Here is a 23,642-nt window from a genome sequence, read left to right on the forward strand (position 1 = left end):
AGGTCCCTCCATCCCATTCTATGAGTAAGGTGCTAAGCAGCCAAGATGGCATTTAATGGATAGATTGACAAATGTGTGTTTACTAAGAGGATTTTATTTACATACCCCAATGCAAAGATTGTTCCATACAAAGTTGGCTCCCCTGCCCTCGCTCGATACATCTGCCAAATTCTACAGTGCAATTCAGTAACAGCTCTCCATGTATTTACAGAAAACACTTCAAATTACAGCTTAAGGCAGAGTCAGGGCACAGTGATAAGAAACACTTGGTGCAGGTTTATGATAGAAAGAGGAAGTGGCAGCACAGTTCAAGTTCAGATGCATTGGAAATTCAGATTAGGATCTTTCCTAGAAGTCCAGCTGGGTAAAAAGAAATGCAGTCAACAAACACAGCCCTGCTTAGCAGCTTGAAAACAGATGTACATGAGCTCAAGCCATAGACCAGCAGCTAATACAAAGGTTTGGCTAATAGAGATGGAACAATGATACAGGTGTGACTGTGATACAAAACCTACCAGCAGAAAGGGATGTCCAAGGCTTTCAGAGGATTCTATGCAGCCCTGTGGCTCCTCCTGAAAGGCACAGAAATGAGGTACCCGACTGTTCCTTAATGCCTTATAAAAGCTTTATCTCAAAACTGAGGTTTCAGACTTTAAAACACAAGTACTAAAAATGTATAACAATTATTATTATAGAGGTTCTCGCAGCAAGTTGTCACAACTTAAGAGTGGTCCAGCTTCTCTTATCTTTGGTATTTATACATAAAATGTCCATCTGTCCCTTTAGTAAAGGGCTAACAATGCCACTACTGCCCCCAAATCCTTTATCCTCATCCCCTGCAGCTTCAAAGGGTTTTGCTTTCTGAAGTGTTAAGGCAGTAACTTAAGCTGTTGGGAATATCTAAGTATTGATACCTCTCACTTTCCTTGTGGTTTATAAGGCAACATTTTCCCAATGGTTCCAAATAAACTGCAGGATGAGGGCAGGACAATCTGATCGTGACTTCAGTTAGCCCTTATTCACAAGTAATTTCTATTGCCTGCAGTGCTTGGATTAAGGCTGTCCTTGCATTTCAGCTTCTCTAGGATCCAACTGGTATCTAAGCTGCTTATGGCAAATAGTTCAACCCCTGGGACGCATCCCAAAAGCACAAGGGGTGGTTGGGGAGAGGATGCAGCAAGTCACCACCCAGTCTTAACTACATACAGACAACTTCCAGTCCCACAGTCAGGCCCTCACAATGGCACTCAGTTCAAAAGACATCAAAGTGAAGAGTCCTTAAAAGCACCTATTAAAACAAATTCACAACAAACCCTATTTTCTTTCGTATCCTAATCTAGAAAGTAAGGACTAAGCGTAACAGAGCCTTCCTATTGCTTTGGAACACTGCTCTATTTTGTTTCTAAATAGCTTTTCTGGCCATGCTATGCCATTAGTGTTCAGCACCAACAAAGGTTTAACAACCCGAAGACAGTTCTAACTGATCAATGCTTTTAGAGACCTCATTACAAACATCTAATTGCAAATTACAAGGCTGGTACCAAGCAAACCCAAAGGGTAACGCTGCCTGTCACTGGAAGTGCAGAGCTAAGTGCAGAACAGGGCCAATATGGAGCTTGTGATTGGTAACAAGACATTACCTAAAACTCAGATGGGGCTGAATCCTCCCTCCCAAAATGCGGGTGTGGGTCCAGAGATGTTCAGACAAGGAAAGGCACTTTGGGGCTCTCCTAGAGAGCAGCCTGATCAGAACTTGTATAAATGACACAAGGCGAGAATGTGAGTTTGGGGTGGTTGGACCCACAGCCTACTGACCCTGCGAGGCACTGTGTCTTTTGGAGACCACAGGGACAAGCTGCTTCTGCTCCAAACCAAGAGCAAAAAGGCCACAGAAGATGCTTTTAACCACCGATGAAGATGCCCGTCTCAAAACAGCCAACAGATGGCAGCAGCATGAAGCCCATGGCCAACCCAGCTGGACCCACACACCCACCACTGCTGTTTTAACCTCCATCTCTCTGCACTAACTCTGGATCCAGCTGTAGTCTTCATTATCCACATTGCTTATAGATGCGTCCTATAAGAACCGAGAACTGGTGGTGCCTGGTGGAAGAAGCTCCCCATTTCTCTTAGCACTGTCTGGAAAAGAAAAAGCGTTGTGCAATTGCTTTTAATTTAGGAAAAGAAAACACTAAATGGCTTTGAGGGGGTCGCTGCTTTAGTACCAAAAGTAAAGTGCTCTGCAACTTGAGGCCACTGCTACGGAGCTGAGAAATGCTGCTGAAGAGGCTTCCAAGTAGCATCGTTTAGGAAAGAAAAAGGATACCCACCACTACAAAGTAAAGTTAAGGCAATACAAGTTGTCTCCTCCTAGATAGCTTGCCTGCCTCGAGCTTTAATTATTGCTTTGTCTCCTCTGTACTGAAGCCCTTTGCAACCAGGAAAACGCTGATAGAACTGGCAGGTTGAGTTTATCACTCAATGCAGGACTGGTGAAGGGCCCATGTGGACATCACACGCTCTGCAATGTCACATGAAGGCCTGCTTCTATCTCCCAAAGGACTGGACAAATCTGGTGAAGAGTTTAGAAAGGAAACTGTGACCCTTGTTGCTCCTGAAGCAGCACTTGCAGCAGTGATGGCATGTGGTCTGTGGGAGTTTGCAATGGTGCAAGAAAGAGCAAATCCTCTGTAACAGCCATAGAGTGTAACAGAACAGCATCCTGAAGTCTCCTCCAAGAGGTAACAGCCCTCGAGTTGTCTTTAAAAAAGTAACTTCATGTTTAAAAAAAAAAAGTTCATTTATGGGTAAAAACCCAAAAAAGTTACAAAAAGAGAAATCCACGGCTCAGAAGCTGTCCCAGGTAAAGCTTAATTACTTCCCTGCTTTCATATAGGATGGTATTGCTCCTCGGGCTGTCAGGCCCTCAAAACGCTTATAGGTGTAATTGATGAAAACCCAGTCCTTGTTCTTGTAGTCCGTCTCCGGGTGGTTGCTTGTTGCCACTGAGAAGACAGTAGGAAAACAAGTCATCGTTTGGAAATGCAGTGTTTCCCCCCAGCACGTACCAAGCACTGCAGGCAGGAGAGGAAGCTTATAAAGACATACAGATTTAAGCACTCTATATCATTATTTGCTCCAAATCAACAGCTGCAGTGGCATGCTTTGTAAACACATGGGACATATACATACACAAAGCATTTACCTGTTGGCTTCAGGATGTCAGACTCTGGAAATTCATCAAAGTTTGAGGTATCGTCGATGCTTTTAATTTCTATTGAAATTGCAGCAGGTCTCTCCCTGCCAAGAAGAACAGATTGAACATTAAGGTTTCAAAAGCAGAAGAAAGCAGAATTCAAACACTTCCCATTACTGAACAGATTCAAGGACCAATGGCACCCAGACCTTAGCAAGCTTCAGATACAGCCCAAAATACTCTCACCCATATCTAAGCATGAAAAATGGCAGCCAAGCTGCTCGGTGATGCTCAGCAGGACTAGCAGCGAGTTCTTCTATAAAGCATCTTACCTTATATGCTCCCAATCAACCCCTTCAAAGAATGGATTACTCTTTATTTCCTCCACACCAGATGCACCAATTCTGTGCTCCCATTCACAGCAAAATCTGGGATGGAAGGAAGAATGAAAATGAAGGGAAAAAATGAAAGCATCCCATCCAGAAATGGAATGGCTTTCCAAACTGACAGCACCGGTTTCACAACATATAAAGAGGCTGAAGATTCCCATTTCAAAGACAACAGCATGAAGTTACACTTAGCAACGTCACATCAAATGCTGCGGGTCAGATGTGGTCCTCCTCCACACAACAAAGAACATATAAAGCCTAAAAGCTACACACTGATATTTTTCATCCTGAAAATGGGTTAGTGCTTGAAAATATCAGGTGTTTACATAAACATGGAAGAGTTGCATGCATTGGGATGCTGCATGCTCCAGCACAGACCACGTCACAGCTCTTGCTATGTTCAATAGCCAGTTCTGGCCAAAAGATGAAGTCACTTCCTAACTAAATAGGAAGTAGAAACATTCCCACTTTGCCAGACCACGACAGTGCAGTCAGTGCTCCAATGAGAGCTCCGAAAGACAAATGTATTTGATGAGGGAGTTCAGCTTTTGATACATGGGCATAAACTGTGCAGCAGTCAAAATCACAAGGGCTTTTCCCCACCATGTGAAGCTGGCTACGTTAGTACAGTATGAACTGGCAAACCATGTAATGAGCACCTTAAAATCAGGTCCTTGGCTTTGTCAGATATTGGGACTTCAGGAGGAAACGTGAGGGTCTCTTTCCAATTCATTACTTTCTTGTAGGTTTCTTGAGGAGTCTCGGAACAGAAAGGTGGATAACCTGAAGGGGGGAAAAACATCATGTATAAAGCAAAACTAATTCATTCAGTTACTGAAGAACACCAGAACATATATGAGAAGCTACGCAAGGGGAAGATGCTTTAAGAGCCTGACCCCAAACACACAGACACAGCTGATGTCCTGCACTGCAGTGCCCATTTCTTACCAATCAGCATCTCATACATGATGACCCCCAGCGACCACCAGTCACAGAGCTTGTTGTAGCCTGTCTGCATGAAAACTTCAGGAGCAATGTAATCCGGAGTCCCCACGGTAGAAAAAGCCTGGAACAGATACCAAGAATTACATATCATTAGATAAAACTTGCTGATAAGGAACTTGAGCAACAACAGTGATTTCAAGGGAGACACCAGGTTGGCTAAAAGACCCTTTAGCAAAGTTATTTAAAGGCTTTCTATCAAGATGTGCAAAGAAAAAACAAAACTGAATTGTTTACATGAAGGAATCTTAAAATACCATTGGGGAAACTGGCAAGGTACCTTTGTCTACATGTCATCATTAACCCTTTGTTTGCTTGGGAATGGTTTTAGGCAGCAGACACCAGCTATCAGTGCATATCTCATGCACAACTGCATGGCAGCTGGATGAAGGACAAAGAGAAATCATTCCTTTGTAAAAGGAAACACCACAAATCTCGACTCCCAGCTGTTCAGGACAGCCGTGGATTAATGCCTGCCATGTATAAGGGTCTGCGATTGGAGAGCAACAGCTCAAAAGAGAACACCTCCAAAAGGGTGCAGCCTTGTACTCACCAATTGCCGTCTGTTCCTCTTCCACGTCTCTGCTTTCCGTTTGGAATTCATGTTCTGGAAAGCTGAAGGGGATTGGAACATTTCAATCCTTCTGATCACCCAATTTTACACCCAAACCATCAAACTTAAAGTCTCCTTTCCAACACCAGCTGTGCCCTCAGAGTTTCCTACCATCCCCACTTGCTCACCACTGTCCCCTATGGCCACCACACCAAGTTATGGGTGGGCACACACCTGAGCTCAGCTCATCTGCAACTTACACTGAGCTCTCATTTGTTTTACTAAGGAAGGATTCAGCAGTGCCTACCTGAAATACAAACTTCTGGTAATGAAGGTGGATATTAAAGTTAACTGATGCAATGTTGATTATTAGATCCAAACAGCATCTCTTTAAGTTCACACTGAAATGTGCCATTGGGCACCAAGAGCCAGTCCACAAATACCACCCTGGAGCCAAATCACTTACTGAAGTCACTGGGAAGGCTATGGTTCAAGTTCCTATAGAACTCTGTTCTATGGGCTTTCTTCAGTCCGGTGCATAGACCAAAATCTGAGAGCTTCACGTGGCCCTAGAAAGGAAAATGCCCAAAGTACAACAACAACATGAGAATTACCATGGCAAGTGAAGTTGTACACTTCTTACAGACCCTTTATTTTGGTAAGGAACAGACATGCTCTTTGTACGCTCCTTGTTTTAGCTTCAGAATGGATGCATACACAGAACTGAGTTATTCGTGTTCTCATCACTACTATCCTGAGAAAGCCCTGTTCCAAACTAGCTAAACCTTAAGCCAACTTGTAGCAGGCAATAGGGCAGCAAGACAAGCCTTCTGTAGAATGCCTGCAGTAACCATTTAGAAGCAAACATAACAGGACAAGCCTTCAGAAAGACATCCTGATTCTGAGATGATATCTCTACTTTCAGTCTCGCTAACAGAGCAGTGAGGTGCTTCACATTTGATATGATCATCTGCCCGATAGCTGACAAGGGCGAGCATAACAGATGCGAGACAGAAAGGAAACATCTTTGACCAAGAGTGAAGAACTGAAACTGTGTATTTCAAATTGCAGCTGAAATAACCAAGAATAGCTGAACAACAGTCACAAGACAGCTCCTAAGTGAGGCAGGAATACAACAGAGGATGGATTTAGCAGCTTTTCCTCCCCCCAGCAACATGGTAAAGGCCAAGAAGCAGCACTCCTCCTACCAGGCCCCTGGCAAGCTGTCAGTTCATACCTTGCTGTCCAGAAGAAGGTTGTCTGGTTTGATATCTCGATGGATAAAGCCCAGCTGATGAATAGAATCAATGGCAAGCACAGTCTCAGCTATGTAGAACTGCGTCTCTTCTTCTGTTAGCGTGTCTTTTTTCATCAAGAGTGTCATCATATCACCTAGAAACAACCCCCCAAACAGCAAAGGTAAAAATCAAAGGAAGGATCAGGGACCCCGGTCCCTAATCACACTTATAATTAAGAGATTAAAAACCCTCCAAGGGAAGGAGAGCAGCCTTTGGACTTAGTGCAGGTACCTCCAGGCAGGAACTCCATGATAAGGTAGAGGTTCAGCTTATCCTGAAAGCTATAGAACATCTTCACAACCCACAAGCTGTCTGCTTCCACAAGGATGTCCCGCTCAGCACGGATGTGGCCAACCTGGAAATACATAAGCATGTCATTAATTACAAGCCCGTGTTATATTAATGCTTTATTGTCATGGGAAATTCAAGTATTACATCAATATTGATATATTTTCTGGGTTGTTCTTTCCCAGTCTGGGAAATCCTATTGAGCATCAACTCCACATCAGAACTGAAAGACCCTTTAATAATCAAAGATGATCCCATTGGAACTTCTGCCTTTGGACACTTGCACCTGAATGACTGCCACACATTAAGGTACATATAGGAGGGCAAGACAGCATTAACCCCATTATTGTAAGCAAAAGAAACATAAACCAACCCATAGTGTCCCATACAGAAAGGGACACTACATATTACATTACAAATATTACATATGTAGTACGTATATGTAAGTCTCAAAGGATTTGGGTTGAGAACCAGCTCTTCACTAAGCAGCCAGCATGTCCCTCAGGCTCTAACCGCTAATTAAGGCAGCTATTCACCTGCTCTTTCTCCAGCATATCAGCTTTACGCAGTATTTTCATGGCATAAACGTGCCCCGTGTCTTTCTTCTGGACAAGCCGCACCTGGAAAGTGCACAGAACTCAAGTCATACACAGCACAGCCAGAACTACACAAACCCAAGTCATTATACAGTGCACGGCAATGGAAAGAGCCCTCCAGCAAACAGCAGTGAAGATACTTGTAGGTATCTTTCCTGCACCCACCTCTCCAAACGCTCCTCTGCCTATTACTTTCAAAGACTCAAAGTCCTCCAGGCCGAGCCTTGTCCTCTTCAAGCGAAGGAACTCTGTTTCTTTCTGTGCATGTGCTGATCTCCTGATCCTTTTCTATAGTCCAAGGAGAGGAAAACACAGCTCTGCAGTCACTCCAAATACAGATGGTAGATGCTACCAAATTCACTTAACCCTTAAAAGGAATTTCCCCTCATTAATTACCTCCTCATCTTTCAAGCCTTCTTCCTCCATCATTTGTTCGAGCTTCTTTTGCCTTAAGGAAAGATAAACAGCAGAAGAAAGTTGAATTCTTGAACATTTTCTCTCAATCCCATCACAAACCCAGCACAGATCCCGTCTCTGCCTGCTGTGAAGGGAGTAATAAATGCATGTGATAGATAAGAGAGAATCAGACAAAGTTAATCCTGAGGAACCTCCTGCTGCTGCTTTAACCACGCTCCAGCAGTTTCCATCTCTGCTGCTGCTAATCCAAACCTGCTGGAGTTTCATGTGTCTGATTGAGGTGTGCACTGTCACTGTATGGAACACAGGCCGAGGAGATGTGAGGTCAGTTCCCACCCCTAACTTCAGCAGCTGGATGTGAGGCTAAACCCACATAAACACTCCAGCATCAAAGTCTCACTTCTTCCATGGACACATCTGTATCTGGGAGCAGAGAAGGAAACAAGAGTTCGGGGTGGAAAAGGGATTCAGGGCATGATTATCTATGGGAACTCCTTCCCAATACTGAGTGCATTCAGGCTGAACTGGGGTTGTGAGTTTTGGGGTTTTCTTTGGGTTGTTTTCTCCTGCCCTGTCCATGTTGCACCAAAGGAACACAACAAGTCTGCTAAATTCCCTGCCTACATGCAAGTCACCCTCAGCGAGATCCCCTTCCGGCCCCTGTGCCACTGCACAGCTGCTGCTGTGTGATAATATTCTGGGCTATCACTTCCACCATCAGGCACATCTCTGCTGCTTCACCCTCACTGCAGTGCCCAGACATCTCCTCTCATATTCAATACAAGGCAGCTCAGCACAACAGAGCGATGCTGAAATCCCCCCTAAGCACCTCAACACTTCAGCTCCAACCTGCACAGCCACACGTGGAAAGCAAAGCCAGGAGTTCAATCAGTGATATTGTTTGGATTAGACCTCAATCTCTCTTCTATGTGAAGCCTGGAAGACCATGAGTCCACAAGACAATCCTGATGTTTGAATTACATCCAGGTTCCTGCAGTTACTGTCGTTACCAAGCAATCCCTTTGGGTCGAGCTCTGTTTTTGGCTGTGAGTCTGCAGGCAAATAAACACTGATACCTCTTAGAAAACTCTTGATTATAGACTGCACAGCAAGCTGGGAGCACTGCAGAGACATCCCTGTGCTACGACTCCAGGGTACGCAGCAAATTAGAAGCTTCTGGACAAAGGAAAACAAAGATAACACCTGTCAGTGCAATGACTTGGTATATTATGACCAAGCAGCTTAAGGGGGTGCGATAGGTTCAGTTAACCCACGCATAAAGGCAGTGCCAGGTGATGGTGGTGCAGCCTCACAGCAAAGAAACAGCAGAAAGATGGGGGGATTTCTAATTGCAAATACACTGGGACCAACCCAAGCAGGTCTTCTACTCAGTCCATAACCTGATCTGATGGATCCCTGTCCATTGCAGCAGGACCCAATGACTGCTGGAGATCCCTTCCAACTCTATGATAACAGGCTTTAAATGTGCTTAACACACCCCGTGTGCTGTTACCTCATCTCCCGCTCCTCGTGCTGCGCTATGAGGTTGCTGTAGAAGTTCTCCAACGTCACCTTGGTCATGGTCACCCTCTCCTTGGTGTGGTTGCTCATAGAGGAACACGGTGTCGGGCCCGTCATGGCCATGGCTGTAAGGAAAGGAGGGAACAGGTGATATGAGAGCAAACAACCTTCAAACCAAAGGGATGTTCAGGAGGGAGATGCTGGATTGCAAGGACCGGAGGGGATGTTAATAGGATGTTAATGAGACTCGAACAACCAGAGCTCAGATTGAGCAGGGAAAAGTCTTACAAAATAAAGGTGAAGTCAAGCTTCCTGTTTTGCACATTTTTGACCTGAGAATAAGAGGGAAGGAAACTTAAGAAACACGGTGCCTCAAAACCCACAATTTCAGGCAGCGCTGAAAGCAGTCATTGTTCCCAATGAGTTTCTTAGTGTTTCCCTGCTAATAACACCAACCCATGAGCTCCCATCCCAAACACAACGACCTCACCCAGCTCCTAATACCCAGCAGAGCAACCAAGGAACGATTGAGATGCTGCTGCTTTGAAGGACTCCCCCCATTTACACTGAATCCCCCCCAGATCCGGAGCACTGAGCTTCGCTTCACACCCAACAACAGCAGCCGGGACTTTATATGGGACCATTGCGGGCACTTTGCTCACCGAAATGCACCAAAACGCGATGATTTGAGCCCAAAACAAAGCGAGACAGCACTCCCATTGACACCCCCCCAACCAACCACTAGCAGAGCGCTGTTTGGTTTTGCTTCCCACTGAGCAAAGTGGGAGCGATCCCAGGTTGGGGGGGGGGGGAAGGATAAACATCAAGACTGCGGACAAAGGGCCCCACCCGGCAATACGAGCAGCCCCCCCTGCAGCCCCCACCCCCATTAAAGGGGCACTGAACGGTGATGGTAGCGCTTACCGGAGCCCCCCCTTGGGAAGGGGGCGATGAGGAGCAGACCTCTGTGATCACAGCGGAGGAACCCGGGGGGGCAGGGATGTGATCCAGGCCAATAGAGCACACCCCGTTAAGAACCAAAGGAGACCCCCCCCCCCACCGCGACCACCCCTATGAGCCCTAAGAGCCGCCGCCGCACCGCGCATGCGCCACCATCCTCCCCACCTCCCCCCTTGACTCGAGGGGCGGGGTGAGCACTGAGCCCACCCTAATGGGGCGGCGCATGCGCGCTGCCACCCGAAGGTGGGGTGGTTTTGGGGTTGTATTGTGTTATTTGGTTCGTTTGGGTTTTATAAAGGAACACGGAGCGGTTTAGGGTGTGGGGGTGTCTTTATTATAACACCTTGTGGCTGGGGGGTGGATAAACGCCATGCCTGTGTGATGGAAATGGCAATTGTGTCTCTAAAAGGCTGGATTTGAGGTTAAATCCAACCCAGAGTTAAGGTGTATAACACAACTGAGCCGTGAGCCATCTGTACCTATAGGAGGAAACACAGCCGGGCTCTGGATGGTGGTTTTCTACCTGTTAAGGAGGGAACCTGGTCCTTAAATGACTCCCTGTTGGACGCTGATAAATAGGGAATGGATGCTGGACACTGATAAATAATAATGGAACAAATAGACGCTGCTTTTCTCTTGCAGTTCACCTTTGGATGAGTGCTTTTCCTTACAGCATCACGTATCTAAAGCTGAGCTGGATGGAGGCTAAGGGGAAAAGTGCTGGGTGCTTGGATTCCTCTTCCTACCAAACTCTTTGATTTGAAGGAGATCAAAAACGTCTCGTGGGTTCCAATCAACCTCTGGGGTCTTCAGACTCTGCAGCAAATACTTCTTCATAGGGGGGAAGCCTTGCTCGTCTTCCATCACTTCCAGCAGCTGCTTTGAAGTCTCATCTCTGCTGATGCTGTTGTAGGGATCTGAGGGATCTCTGGTCTTTTGTGGATCCCAAATGGCATTTGGAAGGGAAATATCCCTGCTGCTGGCTGTGTGCACGCTACCCAGGGCGTTGTGGAGCCACATGAGGCGCTTCAGCCCTTGAAATGCCCTCCCCTTATCATGCATGAGCTGGTGCTCAGTCACTGCTCTTCGACTGCAACAGCAAAAAGGGTTCAGTTAGCAAACAAGCACGGCTGGTTCTATGGCCCTGTTTCAAAATCACTCATTTGCATCCATCAATCTGAGGTTCTCTGTGCTGAGGAAGGAGGTTAAGTCTATATAGGATATGGAGGACAACCCTGATGCCACACTCAGGGTCTGAGCCATGCCTGAGCCCCATGACTCTATGGGGTGTCTATGGGGCTCTATGGGGCTCTATGGGGTGTCTATGGGGCTCTATGGGGTGTCTATGGGGCTCTATGGGGCTCTATGGGGTGTCTATGGGGCTCTATGGGGCTCTATGGGGTCTCTATGGGGCACTATGGGGTCTCTATGGGGTGCTATGGGGTGTCTATGGGGCTCTATGGGGTGTCTATGGGGCTCTATGGGGCTCTATGGGGTCTCTATGGGGCTCTATGGGGCTCTATGGGGTGTCTATGGGGCTCTATGGGGTCTTTATGAGGTCTCTGTGGGTCTTTATGGGGTGCTTATAATTCTCTATGGGTGTCTGTGGCCCTCTATGGGTCTCTATGGGTTCCTATGGGGTATCTATGGGTTTCTGTGGGGCTCTGTGGGGCTCTGTGGAGTCATTATGGGTCCCCAAGTGTTCCCCTAACGCCCCCCCCCCCAAGTAATGGCTGTGCAGGTAAAGAGCTATGGGGCTCTATGGGGCTCTATGGGGTTCTATGGGGCTCTATGGGGCTCTATGGGGTGTCTATGGGGCTCTATGGGGCTCTATGGGGTGTCTATGGGGCTCTATGGGGCTCTATGGGGTGTCTATGGGGCTCTGTGGGGCTCTATGGGGTTCTATGGGGCTCTATGGGGCTCTATGGCTCTGAGCCAGAGCCTGCTTGGACAGTGCAAGACATGAGATCCTGAAGGTGGGAATTGGACCTTTAATCATCAAACCTTTCCCATGAACAATATAAGTGCTGTTACCATCATCCAAACCAACCATTGCAGCTATAGGCTTCTGCTACAGATTTGGATCTCAAAAGGCACCGAATATAGTATAATCCATGCATCTAAAAATGCAATGGGTACCATTCTGTGCTGCATAAAAGGCAGTGAAATGCATGCATTGTTTCTTCTGCTATGCCTTAAATCAAAAGCAAGCAGCCTGCTTGTGATATCAAGTCAAAAGGCTGATCTTACTTACTTTGCAGTGTCTTGACATGTTGCAAAACAGGCAAGAAAAAGGATTGCCAAGAATGTAACTGTGTGCAGGGATCTCTGGGGCAGGAACATTTTCTTTCTTCTTCCAATGTGATCAACAGGACAAGAAGCTGAAGGTAGGAGCAGAAGTTTTTCCTTCTCTTGTCATTCGTTCACCTGATAAAACAAATTTCAGCCTTCAAACACAAGTAAAAGTGGAGCAATACATCGATACATCACCCCAGAACCTCCCATAACATCAGACATGGGCTTGTATATCAGATAAGGAGATGTTGATTTAAGCATTTCTTTGCTGAGAATCCTAAATCTCCTTTCCCTCTCAATATATTGCTTCCAACTCTTGGGCATTTGCAGGCATGGGAGATGATTTCATTTCGAACTGGAAAGATAAAAAACCTAGCAGAAATGTGACCAAACAAACAGGGGTTTTATGACATAAAACTAAAAAGACTTAAAGTCTACACTGTGCAAATCAAGTGAGAATGAAGACACAGCCCTGCACACGCAGACATAAAGTCATGTAAGAACTAAAAAGCGCCTCTGAGTTACAAGGGCAGCATCAGCTACTCACCATTGGTCTCATAGAGATGGCAGTGAAGTCTCTGATGTTCCAGTCGCAATGACAGCGAGCGCCTTTCACCTTCTTATATACCTGCCTGGGAAGCACAGAAACAATGGTCAGCACAGCTCTGAGTGACTAAGACCGTATCAGTGCAAGGAGAGAGCTGGCTATTTCCAATGAGGATAAATCCGGGCTTCTAAAGCGTTCAGCTGTGACTAAGGAAAAGATGATGAGTTTGGGGGAAGTGTGGTGTTTTGTTGTTCTTTTGGGTGGGTTTCATTGTATTATTGTGCCTTGAGGTGATGGAAGAGTGAATGGACACTCACCAGCAGAAAATATGAGCTAAATAAAGGTAAATAAGATTTTAATGCTCGGCACAAATGTCAGTGAAATTGTTTGCGCTGTAGGATGTATTTATTTGTTGCTGGGTTTGCAAAGTGGGTTGATATCAATGTAATAAGTGATACAAACACAAGCAGGAGCTCAGGTAAGAAGACAGATGTGATGTGATTTGAAAGCACTTACTGAGGTACAAGTCTGGATACTCACTTTATGATATGTAGTTGGGTAACTCAGTACAGGTTGGATACTGAGGATATGAAGGACCAGCCTGAACTACTAAGTCTGTTTAAGAGGATCAAACCCTATTTCTCCAAGCAAATGAAAGTGAATGTGATGGTCTTCTCTGACAAAGGATCCCTAGAACAACAGGATAGCATTTGCTTGGTGTTACCATAAGCTACCCATTCATTCCCCATAGGCACTGCCTCATCACCCCATTAAATTCAGTGTCAGGTGAGTGGATCTCATTGCAATGTCTGCTAATACAGCCAGGCCTTGTTAGTGTTCTCACCCTATACATCCTCGCAGCCATCAGATCCTCTTTATTATATTCCTCGTGACAGCTTGTTGTGAGCCCTGCTATTTCTATAATCAAATAAGTGCTCTTGATGACGTGAGTCTCAGTTGTTAGTGTCACTCATTAAAGCTTACAAAGTGTGTCACCAATTAAAAATGACATTTGTTAAACGTGGCTCAAGCAGAGGCCTGCTCCTCATCTTAAGTTTCCAGGGTAGCCTGCAGTGTCACTGAATTATCTGTCCATGAAGGCAAAGTTTCATAGTGACATCCTCAATGATTAATGAGCCAAAGGTGGGACTGAAGTCAGGATTGAAACATCTGGTCTAATTTGTCCCTGAACTTTTTGAGTCTGTCACATAATGGGCTTCCATTGACCGCACTTAGCGATGTCTGCATTAATCCAAGGTAGGTCAGGGATGCTGGCAGTGCTCAGTAAATGGGCACTTGAAGCATTCTGCAACAAGCAAAGTGCATTGCTGTGGCTACGTGCCTCCACTGGACATTTATTTCCACCCAAAGAAGGAAAATGAACCTACGTGCCTCTTAGCTCCCTAAGGGGTGTCTGGGTACAGAACTGCACTGCAGTAACAGCAAAGCTTTCACAAGCACTCAGTGCAAACACACTGGCACAAAATCACAGTGAAGGAGAGATGCTTGCAGGGATTTATCCCATGCTTTGCATTATTTCTAAGGCTTACACCCCAGCCACACGCACAACAGCTTATATTTGACCAGCAATAGAAGCCTGGCTGACTTCTCTGGTGTAAAACACCCACTTTCTCTATGCTCTCATATCCTACCAGGCTGAAATACAGCCCAGCTGCTGACTGCGGTATGGGGAACAAAAAGGCACCACCCTGCTGAGAGGAAGCAGTTTGACCACACTCATGGCTGGTAAATACAGTTCCCCCGAGCTGCTGGTGAAGCAGCTGTTAATGAATGGCTGCTCTCCTTCCCTTGGCCTCCTTAATTGAGAGATCTAGAGGAAATAACACCCGGCAGCAAAGCCAGGGGGCACAGAGATCTTTGCAATGCAGCCACCGCCATCCCTCTGCAATGGGAGGATGGAGCAGCAGCATTGCCTTGGTAACCACTGCAGGGAGGTGAGATTAGTGAATCTAAGGCTGCAGGCTTCCCTTTTCATCTGCTGGGTGTGGGGAATCCTATGCAATCCAGAAAGGAATCCCATGTGCAATCCCCTGAGCACAATCCCCATCTCCCAGGGGATTAAAAGACGAGTCGAACAGCGGTTTGTTGGGCTGAGATTGAGCTTTCCATGGAGAGATTTCAAGCCAGATGTGGAGGAATATCAGACACAAAACCAGCCCCATAGGGTTCCCAGCAGCAGGGAATGCTGCCCTCTGCTGCTGGCTTTGGCTTAGGGACCCCTTTGGACCCTTGGGAGCATTTAGGAGATGCTACAAAAGGGGCTTCTGAACATCCAAGCTAATTTATATGTACTATCTGTCCTTAAGACGCCATTTTGATGTGCTGGTTCAGTTCTAGCAGGTGGAGGAGGAGGATTGTGTAAATCTGGCTTGGAAACACGCTGCTTATGCATGAACTTGAGTTCATAATGCCTTATTACACTCGTATTTACTTAAAAACGATTAACTGTGTTTGTGCTGGGTATATTTATCTCATTTGGCCTAAGTCGTAATAGGAAGTCAGGACAGATATGGCTGCAAAGTGACATTTTAGGAAGTTAATACACTGTGTGCTGAAGTAAATAACAAAGCTACACCAAAAAGACACTGGTTTGCTCAGTAGATTTATTCAGATCCTCTGAATAAATGCAATGCCTATTAACTAGGTGCAAAACCCAGATTATGAGTGGATCCTTTGGAGAGAAAACAAGGAAATAAATCTTTTCCCTTTCAGCCAATGCAATAGAATTCCCAGCTGTATTTCCTAATCCTGTGTCTGGAGTCTCCCCTCAATAACCAGCTCTTAAAACTGAATTTTGGGGTGAAAAAATAGGAAATCTCATGAAGCTCTACCAGCCCTGAGGAAAATCCCGCCCGCCGCCATTTTGGGCTGGACGGCGGGAACAGCGAAGGCGGGACACTGCGACCTGTCAATCAGAAGAGCGGCGCCCTCTGATTGGCCACAGACCTGCGTCACGTGGGAGGGACCGCCCGTATATAATAGCGGGCGGGGCGGGCGCCAGCCGCCATTTTGTCCAGTGAGGAAAAACGGAGCGGGAGCCTCGTTGAGGGTCGAGTCGGCTGCGAATTAAGCGCGGGCTCCCTTCGCCCACCCTCCCTTTTAGCATCGGTGAGGACCTTCACCTCGGAGAACGGGGTGGGAGCGGCTCCCTCGGTTCCCTTCCCTCAGGAGGGCGGATGGAAGCGGCTGGGCCCGGCGGCTGCAAACAAAGAGCAGCCGCCATTTTGTAAAGCTGGGCCGCGCTGCGCTGAGGGGAGACGGGCGGGGAGGGGGCGGGTAGGCCGCGGGGCGCCAACTAAAGCCCGTTCAGCTCCTTTAAACATCAATTGAGGCTGGTGAGGCCCGGTGTGGCCGGGAGGGAGGCCTGGGGGTGCCGTAAGCTTAGAGCTGAGGGGCGGTGCGGATGGATCCGCCGGGTGCTCCGCGTTGCGGCCGGATCTCCCCACACAATGGAGAACAATGGAGCCCTGATCCTTCTCAGCGCTCCCCCTGCAGGCCCGACCCCGTGGCCTGGAAGCGGGGCCGCTTCCACTTCCGCAGTAGAGAGCATGGAAGTGAACTCATATAGCCGAGGTGATGAGCTTCACTCATGGTACCAGCCCGCTTTTTTTTTGTTTTATCCCTTCTTTCCCTCACCACATTCAGAGATACCACTTCTACCATATCACAAAGCCGCTGCCTGAATTATTCCTTCTTTAACAACGCTTTATGTTGTTAAAAATGTGAGTTTTTTCCCTTTTTTCTTGCCCTAGCCATGCATCGTGACTCTTGTCCGCTGGACTGCAAGGTTTATGTGGGTAACCTTGGGAACAATGGCAACAAAACTGAACTAGAGCGAGCATTCGGCTACTACGGACCACTGCGCAGCGTGTGGGTGGCCAGGAATCCTCCAGGTTTTGCCTTTGTGGAGTTTGAAGATCCCCGTGATGCAGCTGATGCTGTAAGAGAACTAGACGGAAGGTAAAATGTGCTTAATGTCTATTGGGTTAAACTGGTGATAATAAGAGGGAATGTGGTTTGTGATGGAAAGTTTCAGCTGGCAGCGTATCCATTATGCAGTATTTATTTGAGCAGTGATATAAGAATAGGTCTTTAATGGTGCTAACATAGCACTGGGGTGCTTAATTTTATGTTTTAAAGCGGAATTTGAGTTAGATGCAACTTCAACTTGCTTAAAATTCAAGGCAGTTCCTTTTTAAAGAGGCAGAACTCAGGCGCTTCCTGGATCCTGCTCTGGCTGCACGTTGGGATTTCAGAAGTGGCCAAACTTCTTATATATTAAGCTGTAGTCTACTTTAATACTGCAGAATCCTGCAGGTTGCAGAACCCCAGACCCATAGGGGCTGCAGGGTGATCCATTAGTTCAGTTCTACTCCCCATTATGTTCTCTAGAGCAGAACACCCAGGTGGGTTTTGAATATCACTAGAGATAATGACTTTGCCTTTATCCTCCCTATGGGGAGGAGAACTTAACCTTGCTTCAAGGTACCCCACAGGGGGACACTACTGGTTCATGTTGACTCTGTTTGCCACCTGGTCAACCAGGATCCAGAGTTTTAATCCTTTTTGTCTGTTCCTTTTTTCCTTTTTTACTCTGTTTGTCCTTTTTTTCCTCTGATTTTCGTGGTTTTTCACCCAGAGGGTGGTGACACACTGGACCAAGTTGCCCAAGGAGGCTGTGGATGCCCCCATCCCTGCAGGCATTCAGGCTGGATGTGACTCTGTGCAGCTTGACCTGCTCATTGGCGACCCTGCACACAGCAGGGGGTTGAAACCAGCTGATCATTGCGATCCATTTCAACCCAGGCCATTCTGTGATTCTTTCTTGTGTTTTTTTTTTCCTTTGCAGATAGTTGTTGGTGGATATGTAACCAATGTCAACCTCTCTTCCCAGAACCCTCTGTGGGTGTCGTGTCAGAGTTGAACTCTCCAATGGTGAAAAACGGAGTCGGAACCGCGGCCCACCTCCCTCCTGGGGCCGGCGCCCTCGAGATGACTATCGCAGAAGGAGTCCTCCTCCCCGCCGCAGGTACCCGAGGTCCAAGTACACTTATAGAGCTGTTGGCACTTAGCATCATAGGAGCAGGCTTTTTTTAAAAGCATGTTGATAACATTCATCTATTTGATCCCAATTCGGAGATGCCAAATGCTTTAAAGAGGCAAAAAAAAAAAGATATGGAGGTGATGATAAGTTGTGTTGAATGTTGGCTTTTGTCCTTAGGTCACTATGATAGTCAGCGCCCTCTGTCCTGGATTTATCCTCGTTCCTCTTTAAAATCTGCTCATCTTCTAGTCACATTTTCCCTTTCTTCCCCATACTTTCAACTTAGGTTGTTCCTTTCCTTTATTCCATAATGGCAAAACATGACATACGACAGCTAAAAGCATTTTCATACAGATGTGTTTCTCTGCTTTGTTTGCTCAGTTTAAATACTTAATAAGCAGGCAGCTGTTTAATACTAGATGAGAGTAACAGTTGCTCTGAACATCTAGAACCTTGACACCTAGCATCCGTTAGCAATTAAAGCATCGTGTGGCAATTCTGTCCCTTGAGACGTGCAAACCCAGCTCTAACGTAGCAGCGTTTTTGGTAACTGACACGTCCTTGGTCCCAGACTAGTTTGTCTGGTGCTTAATTCTGAATTTTTGCAGGACTGAATTTACCTGTTGCAGGTGAGTGAAGTCCTCATGAGGTCAGGGTTTCGAGCTTTACCCTTTTGCTGTTGAAAAAAAAAAAATAACACATTAGGAGTATTTGTTAGCTAATAGATGGTTGTACTGATGGCTTGTTTTTCATTTTTTTTATGCTTTTTTGGTCCATCTATTAATAAAAATGAACCCGTTACAGAGTCACCATCATGTCTCTTCTCACCACCCTCTGAGTCTGCATTAGCCAGCCAACTAGCCCTTTCAGCGTCATGTGACCAGCGCGCCCCATTCAGCTTGGCTGGTGTCGTTTCACATGACCCAGGCATGGCCAGTCGTCAGGTTGCACCGCCCTTTGGTTCCCGAGCATGCTGTTTTCTCTCAGCCTTCTCTCCAACCTTAACCAAATCGGCAGCAGCCACCTCGACCGCCCACACATTCCCGGCCAATCAGCTCAGCTGTTTATTTACCAAATGTCTTCACAACAACTACAGCAGCAGCCTTCGGCTAACAAAAAAGCAGGAAAAATCCACAACACCCCCTTCGCCAACCAACTAAATACAACGCAACATCTGGCAAAACCTTTTCAGCAAATTCTTCTTGGCAGTCAGTCCGGCAGCCTCACCTCACCATTTCTAGCTTGTTGAAACCAAAAACTAGTAAGTTTTTCCTGCTTATACAGTTTACTGCTGGTTAAAATAAGGAGTAAGCGGCTTATAAGTAATTACTTTTCTCAATCAAAGGCTGGCTGTGCATAATTGAATGGTAACGTACCTATGTTGCTTGAGGAAACTTTTAAGGGTGATATGGAAAGTCTGACTGTTGAAATAACGTACAAACGAGTCTATTTGCATGTGAGATGGCAAACTAAATTTTAATAAAGCTCTAACCAACTTAGCTTTTTTTTTTATTGCAATAAAGAAAACCAAAGCAAATCCTATCACCTTTAAACGGTTTTACTAACAGTTTTCAGAACTTAAAACAATTACTTTTTGGGATGAACTGGGCCGAGCTAAGGTTATTGACTTCTTTAAAGTAGTCTAAACACACTATGGCATTAAGAATGACAATCACAGATATGCAGTTCTAATGTAGCACTTAATGGCGTTGTCGATATTTACACTGAGCGCATTTTCACTTTTTTTTCCCACTTGGTATCTCTTTTATGTCTTGTCATGGACCTTTTTGGCTTGCATGGGTTCCAAAACATTTGGTCTGTGCTATTTTTTGGAACCACTTTGTGGGACTTTGGTGTGGTGTTTTGGGCAGTGTATTTAGTTGAAATGGAAGTGTTGCATTGGACAACTCTGCTATGAAGCATTCTTAGTTATAACTGAAACGGTGATTGGAAATGTGCTGTTCACACCGAGCTTGGTTTATTGCCTAATCTTTCCATGCCTTTGACTGGATGATGGATGCCAGTTATTCTTGGCACGTTCCCAGGGCCCAACAGTGAGTTTGACAAGTTGGGAAATGCCTCACCCCGTTAATGCTGGCAGGGTTGATAAAAAGCCTCACATTGTCTTTCTGGTTTTAGATCACCGCGAAGGAGAAGCTTTTCTCGTAGCCGCAGCAGGTACGTACACATTGTTACTGTCTGAGATGTGAAAGGAGGTGAGCAAATGGGGCTGTGTCTGCATACATTCCTGGGTGAGCAATGTAACTCAGCACGCTGGAGAAGTGGATTTGCTTGACCTTACCTACAGGAGATTGCACAGTTATCAGCTGGAAACTTATTTCCACTCTTAATATACTTCATATCACACAGCTGTCCACAGTCCCTTCCAGTTCTTTCAGATGCTGTGATGAGAAGCAGTGTGCAGTGAGTGTGTCCAGCCCTCATGCTGCAGTGTGTGTGAAGCAGTGAATGCACAGTGGGTTTATACGTGGTTATTTTGCAGTTGCATTGGATAAGGTGTATTAAAAGATGCTCAAGTATGTATTGATGCACTGAGTTAGCTGAGGTGCTGAGAAAGCACAGCCTGTTTACATCAGCTTGGTTTGTATTAGATGGCACAAGCTGGTTATTGTCATAGTCTTGGAAAGGGTTTCAGGAAGGGAAAACTTGATGTCCTGAAGGCAATCTCTTGAGGCAGCCATGTAATCTTAACGAGTTCAGCTTCGTTCCGTTGTTATAATCCTTGTGCTGCTGTCTCTAACAGGTCCCTCTCCAGAGACAGAAGAAGAGAGAGATCACTCTCACGGGAGAGGAACCATAAGCCTTCTCGTTCCTTCTCCAGGTCTCGCAGGTGGGTAACTCAGCATCCTTAGTAATACTGAGACACACTGTGGGGGAGAGCAACCTTCAGCCTTTTATGAGGGCATTCACCCTGGAATTAAGACCTATTTTATTAATTGGAGCATTATTGTGAAATGCTCATCTGCCACGTGCTGGGTTGGGGTGGGAGGTTTGAATGTGCTGCCTTTAACACCAGCTGATGTGTGGTTGGTTCTTTCTCTTCCAGTCGCTCCAGGTCAAACGAGAGGAAGTAAGACTTTGAGAGGGAGCTGTGTACAGGAAGTCCTTAGATCTGAGTCCAGGGGAGTATGTACAGAACATTGTTTTGTTTTGGAATTTCATAAAGCTTGGTGCATTTTTAAAATGTTTTAGCTGTTGAACTTGCTTTCCTTGTATCTTGTAACAGGTGGCAAATGTAAAGATGTGAATCTGTATATGGTTCTAAGCAGATCATATGAATTGTAATATGAATCACTTTTTACAATGTACCCTTATACTTAATAGTGTTCAATGGTTACCAGTTTGTCTTTGCGTAGGTGATGTTTCAGGTCTCGACATTCTGCAGGGTGTGATTTGCTGGGGTTCAGCTTGTGGAGGGGAGTGTGCAGCAAAGGAGTTTGTTGCAGAGCGGTGGCTGTGAGTGGTGTTAGTACAGGACAAGGTGCAGGTGTTTGCTTACCAGCAGTCACAAAGGGAACTGCGAGCTGCTATTACCACGGCTCTGGTTCTGACTTCCATTACTGGAACAGAGCTACTTTGTATTATGATATACAATGTTTTAGCTTGTAGGCTCAGTTAATCTTGTACTTCGTGTGACTAGAGTGCTTCTTAAATAGCCGATAGCTTGACCATCTATTCCAGGACCTCTGAATAGACCAAATACACAGCAGAACTGACGACTGGAGTGGATGTGTTGACCGTGTAATGGTACATTGTAAAAGCTGTGAATTAAACATTTCTTTACTGTACAAGAATTTTCATGTCACTTGTAAAATGTCTTTTGTGAGATCCTTGGGATTAAAGTTTTGGTTACAACTTGTTGTTCGGTGTTTAACTCAAGTGAATGTGTGAAGACCTCACCTGAAATGTCAAACAATGGCATAGCTGTCAGTGGCAGCAGGGAGACCTTGGTGTCTGTTTAGTTTTCTCTGGGAGTTTTGCTGAAGGAGCAGCATTGTGCCCACAAAGCAGCAGGAAAGGTGTTGGTTATGTAGGTATGTCTACATGTGGAGGGCAAGGAGCTTAAGAATTAAATGTGTGTATGTCTTTATAAGGAATTTAATGTTGTGTAATGATCCTGCCACACAGGGCTGTGTGCTGCTGGTGGGAAACTAGTGCTGCATCTCATGGTGGGTGGTTAAGCCTGATGTGCAGCCCTTAGAGGGGATGTGGGTTGGTTCCCTTCAGGGCAGGGAGGAGCTGTCAGCAGGAGGCAGCCGGCTCTGGGTGCAGCTGTGTGCTGTGCTCACCCTGCCCCAGCAGAGGTCAGGCTGGTGCTGTTCACACTGCAAACACTAAACAGATGCTTGTTCAGGTCAGGTTTGGTCACAGAACATTGTCAGCCCATCTCTTGTGGGGATAGATACCTGTGTTAGGTGTCTGGCCATGGGCTGGGATGGTATCCTGTGCCACACACAGCTGTGTTCACTTTTTTAACGTGTGCTTCTCCCAGGGTTTCATTTGTGGAAGGGTTGAAGCTCTCATTGCATTCAGTATTTTCCACAACAGGGGGATGCGCCATGAAGCATTCCAGACAGTGCATGCTCCGGAGCAGCAGGTTGTGGTTTTTTTGCACACAAGGGATGGCAGAACTGGAAATATCTGTCAGTTTCAGGTTGCTGACTTCATGTCTTACTGCTCAATCGATTGAGGAAGTTGGATCACAACTGCTGCTTCATACATACATGGAAACAGTGAGTTCCATAGAACACACCACTGCTTTTATCTAATGGGAGGGGCTTAGGTTAGAAACAAAATCAGCAGTTTCTGGAGAGAGATGAGAAACATGTAAATAAGAGCTGAGTGCAGCCCTCCTCAGTGGGCTTACATGGCAAGTAGCATTTTTAGTGCAATGATGTGTTGTGGGATTTCAGCCTTCCCTTCTGTAAGAGGGTAACCAGACTGGGAACAGCTTGGATAGTAAATCAACCAGCAGGTTTTTGTGCTGCCCTTCCAATGCCAGCAGTGCCTTTTTCCTCTCCTAGCAGTTCCTGAGCAGGGTGCTGCTGTCCCCGTGCGGCCTCAGGCTGTCACAGCATCTCGTCACCCCATGATGTCTGGTTCCATTTTACCCCATTTCCTTCCATCTCTGCTGGCTTTGATCAGTGTCCTCATATCGCACCACAGACACCGTGTCCTCAAAGCAGAGTCACTGTCACAAGGAGCCTCGCTGGAGTACACAGCTACAGCAACAGCCTCTTAAAGGGGAGAAGTGCAGTTCTGGTAGCTCAGGTTTGGCTGTAAAACCCTCTCCTTCAGGTACCAAAGGCTGCTCTCAGCTCTCCCCACAGCCTTCTGTTCCCCAGGCTGCACAGCCCCAGCTCTCAACTGCTCCTCTTATGGGGGGTTTCCATCCCTTGGGCTGCCTTGTGCCCCGCTGCCACCCACTGCTGTCATTGGCTGTGTGCTCCATCCTTACCCCAGCTCATAGGGGTTGTGCTGCAGTGAGCATTTT

General features: G+C 46.2%; 2 protein-coding genes across 3 annotated transcripts; one reads left to right on the forward strand and one right to left on the reverse strand.

Annotated features, from left to right (window-relative positions):
• Positions 1–74: 74 nt before the first annotated feature.
• STK38 (serine/threonine kinase 38) lies at positions 75–10,370 on the reverse strand. 2 transcript variants are annotated; one of them, XM_015884910.2, is made up of 14 exons: positions 10,185–10,369; positions 9,253–9,385; positions 7,719–7,770; positions 7,488–7,610; positions 7,263–7,346; positions 6,670–6,793; positions 6,378–6,532; positions 5,607–5,709; positions 5,141–5,202; positions 4,534–4,651; positions 4,245–4,368; positions 3,529–3,624; positions 3,206–3,300; positions 75–3,005 (listed from the first exon to the last, which is right to left on the reverse strand). In XM_015884910.2, exons 2-14 carry the CDS (start codon positions 9,381–9,383, stop codon positions 2,875–2,877), a joined length of 1,398 nt encoding a protein of 465 aa, XP_015740396.1. In that variant the 5' UTR covers positions 9,384–9,385; positions 10,185–10,369; the 3' UTR covers positions 75–2,874. The 2 variants fall into 2 exon arrangements, with proteins under 2 accessions (XP_015740396.1, XP_032305127.1); XM_032449236.1 differs by lacking the exon at positions 3,529–3,624 and having other exon boundaries at positions 10,185–10,370.
• A 5,688-nt stretch (positions 10,371–16,058) lies between these two features.
• On the forward strand, positions 16,059–22,008 carry SRSF3 (serine and arginine rich splicing factor 3). The gene is made up of 6 exons (XM_015884925.1): positions 16,059–16,191; positions 16,836–17,043; positions 17,978–18,112; positions 20,267–20,305; positions 20,892–20,978; positions 21,195–22,008. The coding sequence occupies exons 2-6, from the start codon at positions 16,838–16,840 to the stop codon at positions 21,220–21,222; spliced, it is 495 nt and encodes a 164-aa protein (XP_015740411.1). The 5' UTR covers positions 16,059–16,191; positions 16,836–16,837; the 3' UTR covers positions 21,223–22,008.
• Positions 22,009–23,642: the final 1,634 nt, after the last annotated feature.

This window comes from Coturnix japonica, chromosome 26 (genome assembly GCF_001577835.2).
Source record: "Coturnix japonica isolate 7356 chromosome 26, Coturnix japonica 2.1, whole genome shotgun sequence".
Classification (NCBI taxonomy): domain Eukaryota; kingdom Metazoa; phylum Chordata; class Aves; order Galliformes; family Phasianidae; genus Coturnix; species Coturnix japonica.

What these genes read in the sequence shown, in the direction of transcription:
- STK38 (XM_015884910.2), bottom strand. Translation starts at nt 9,383, where the DNA reads ATGGCCATGACGGGCCCGACACCGTGTTCCTCTATGAGCAACCACACC. An exon ending in TAGCCTTCCCAGTGACTTCA is followed by an intron (nt 5,203 to 5,606) that starts GTAAGTGATTTG and finishes AATCCCCTTCAG; the next exon opens with CTTTCCAGAACATGAATTCC. An exon ending in AGAGGAACAGACGGCAATTG is followed by an intron (nt 4,652 to 5,140) that starts GTGAGTACAAGG and finishes TATCTGTTCCAG; the next exon opens with GCTTTTTCTACCGTGGGGAC.
- SRSF3 (XM_015884925.1), top strand. Translation starts at nt 16,838, where the DNA reads ATGCATCGTGACTCTTGTCCGCTGGACTGCAAGGTTTATGTGGGTAAC. An exon ending in TTTTCTCGTAGCCGCAGCAG is followed by an intron (nt 20,306 to 20,891) that starts GTACGTACACAT and finishes TGTCTCTAACAG; the next exon opens with GTCCCTCTCCAGAGACAGAA. An exon ending in TCCTTCTCCAGGTCTCGCAG is followed by an intron (nt 20,979 to 21,194) that starts GTGGGTAACTCA and finishes TTTCTCTTCCAG; the next exon opens with TCGCTCCAGGTCAAACGAGA.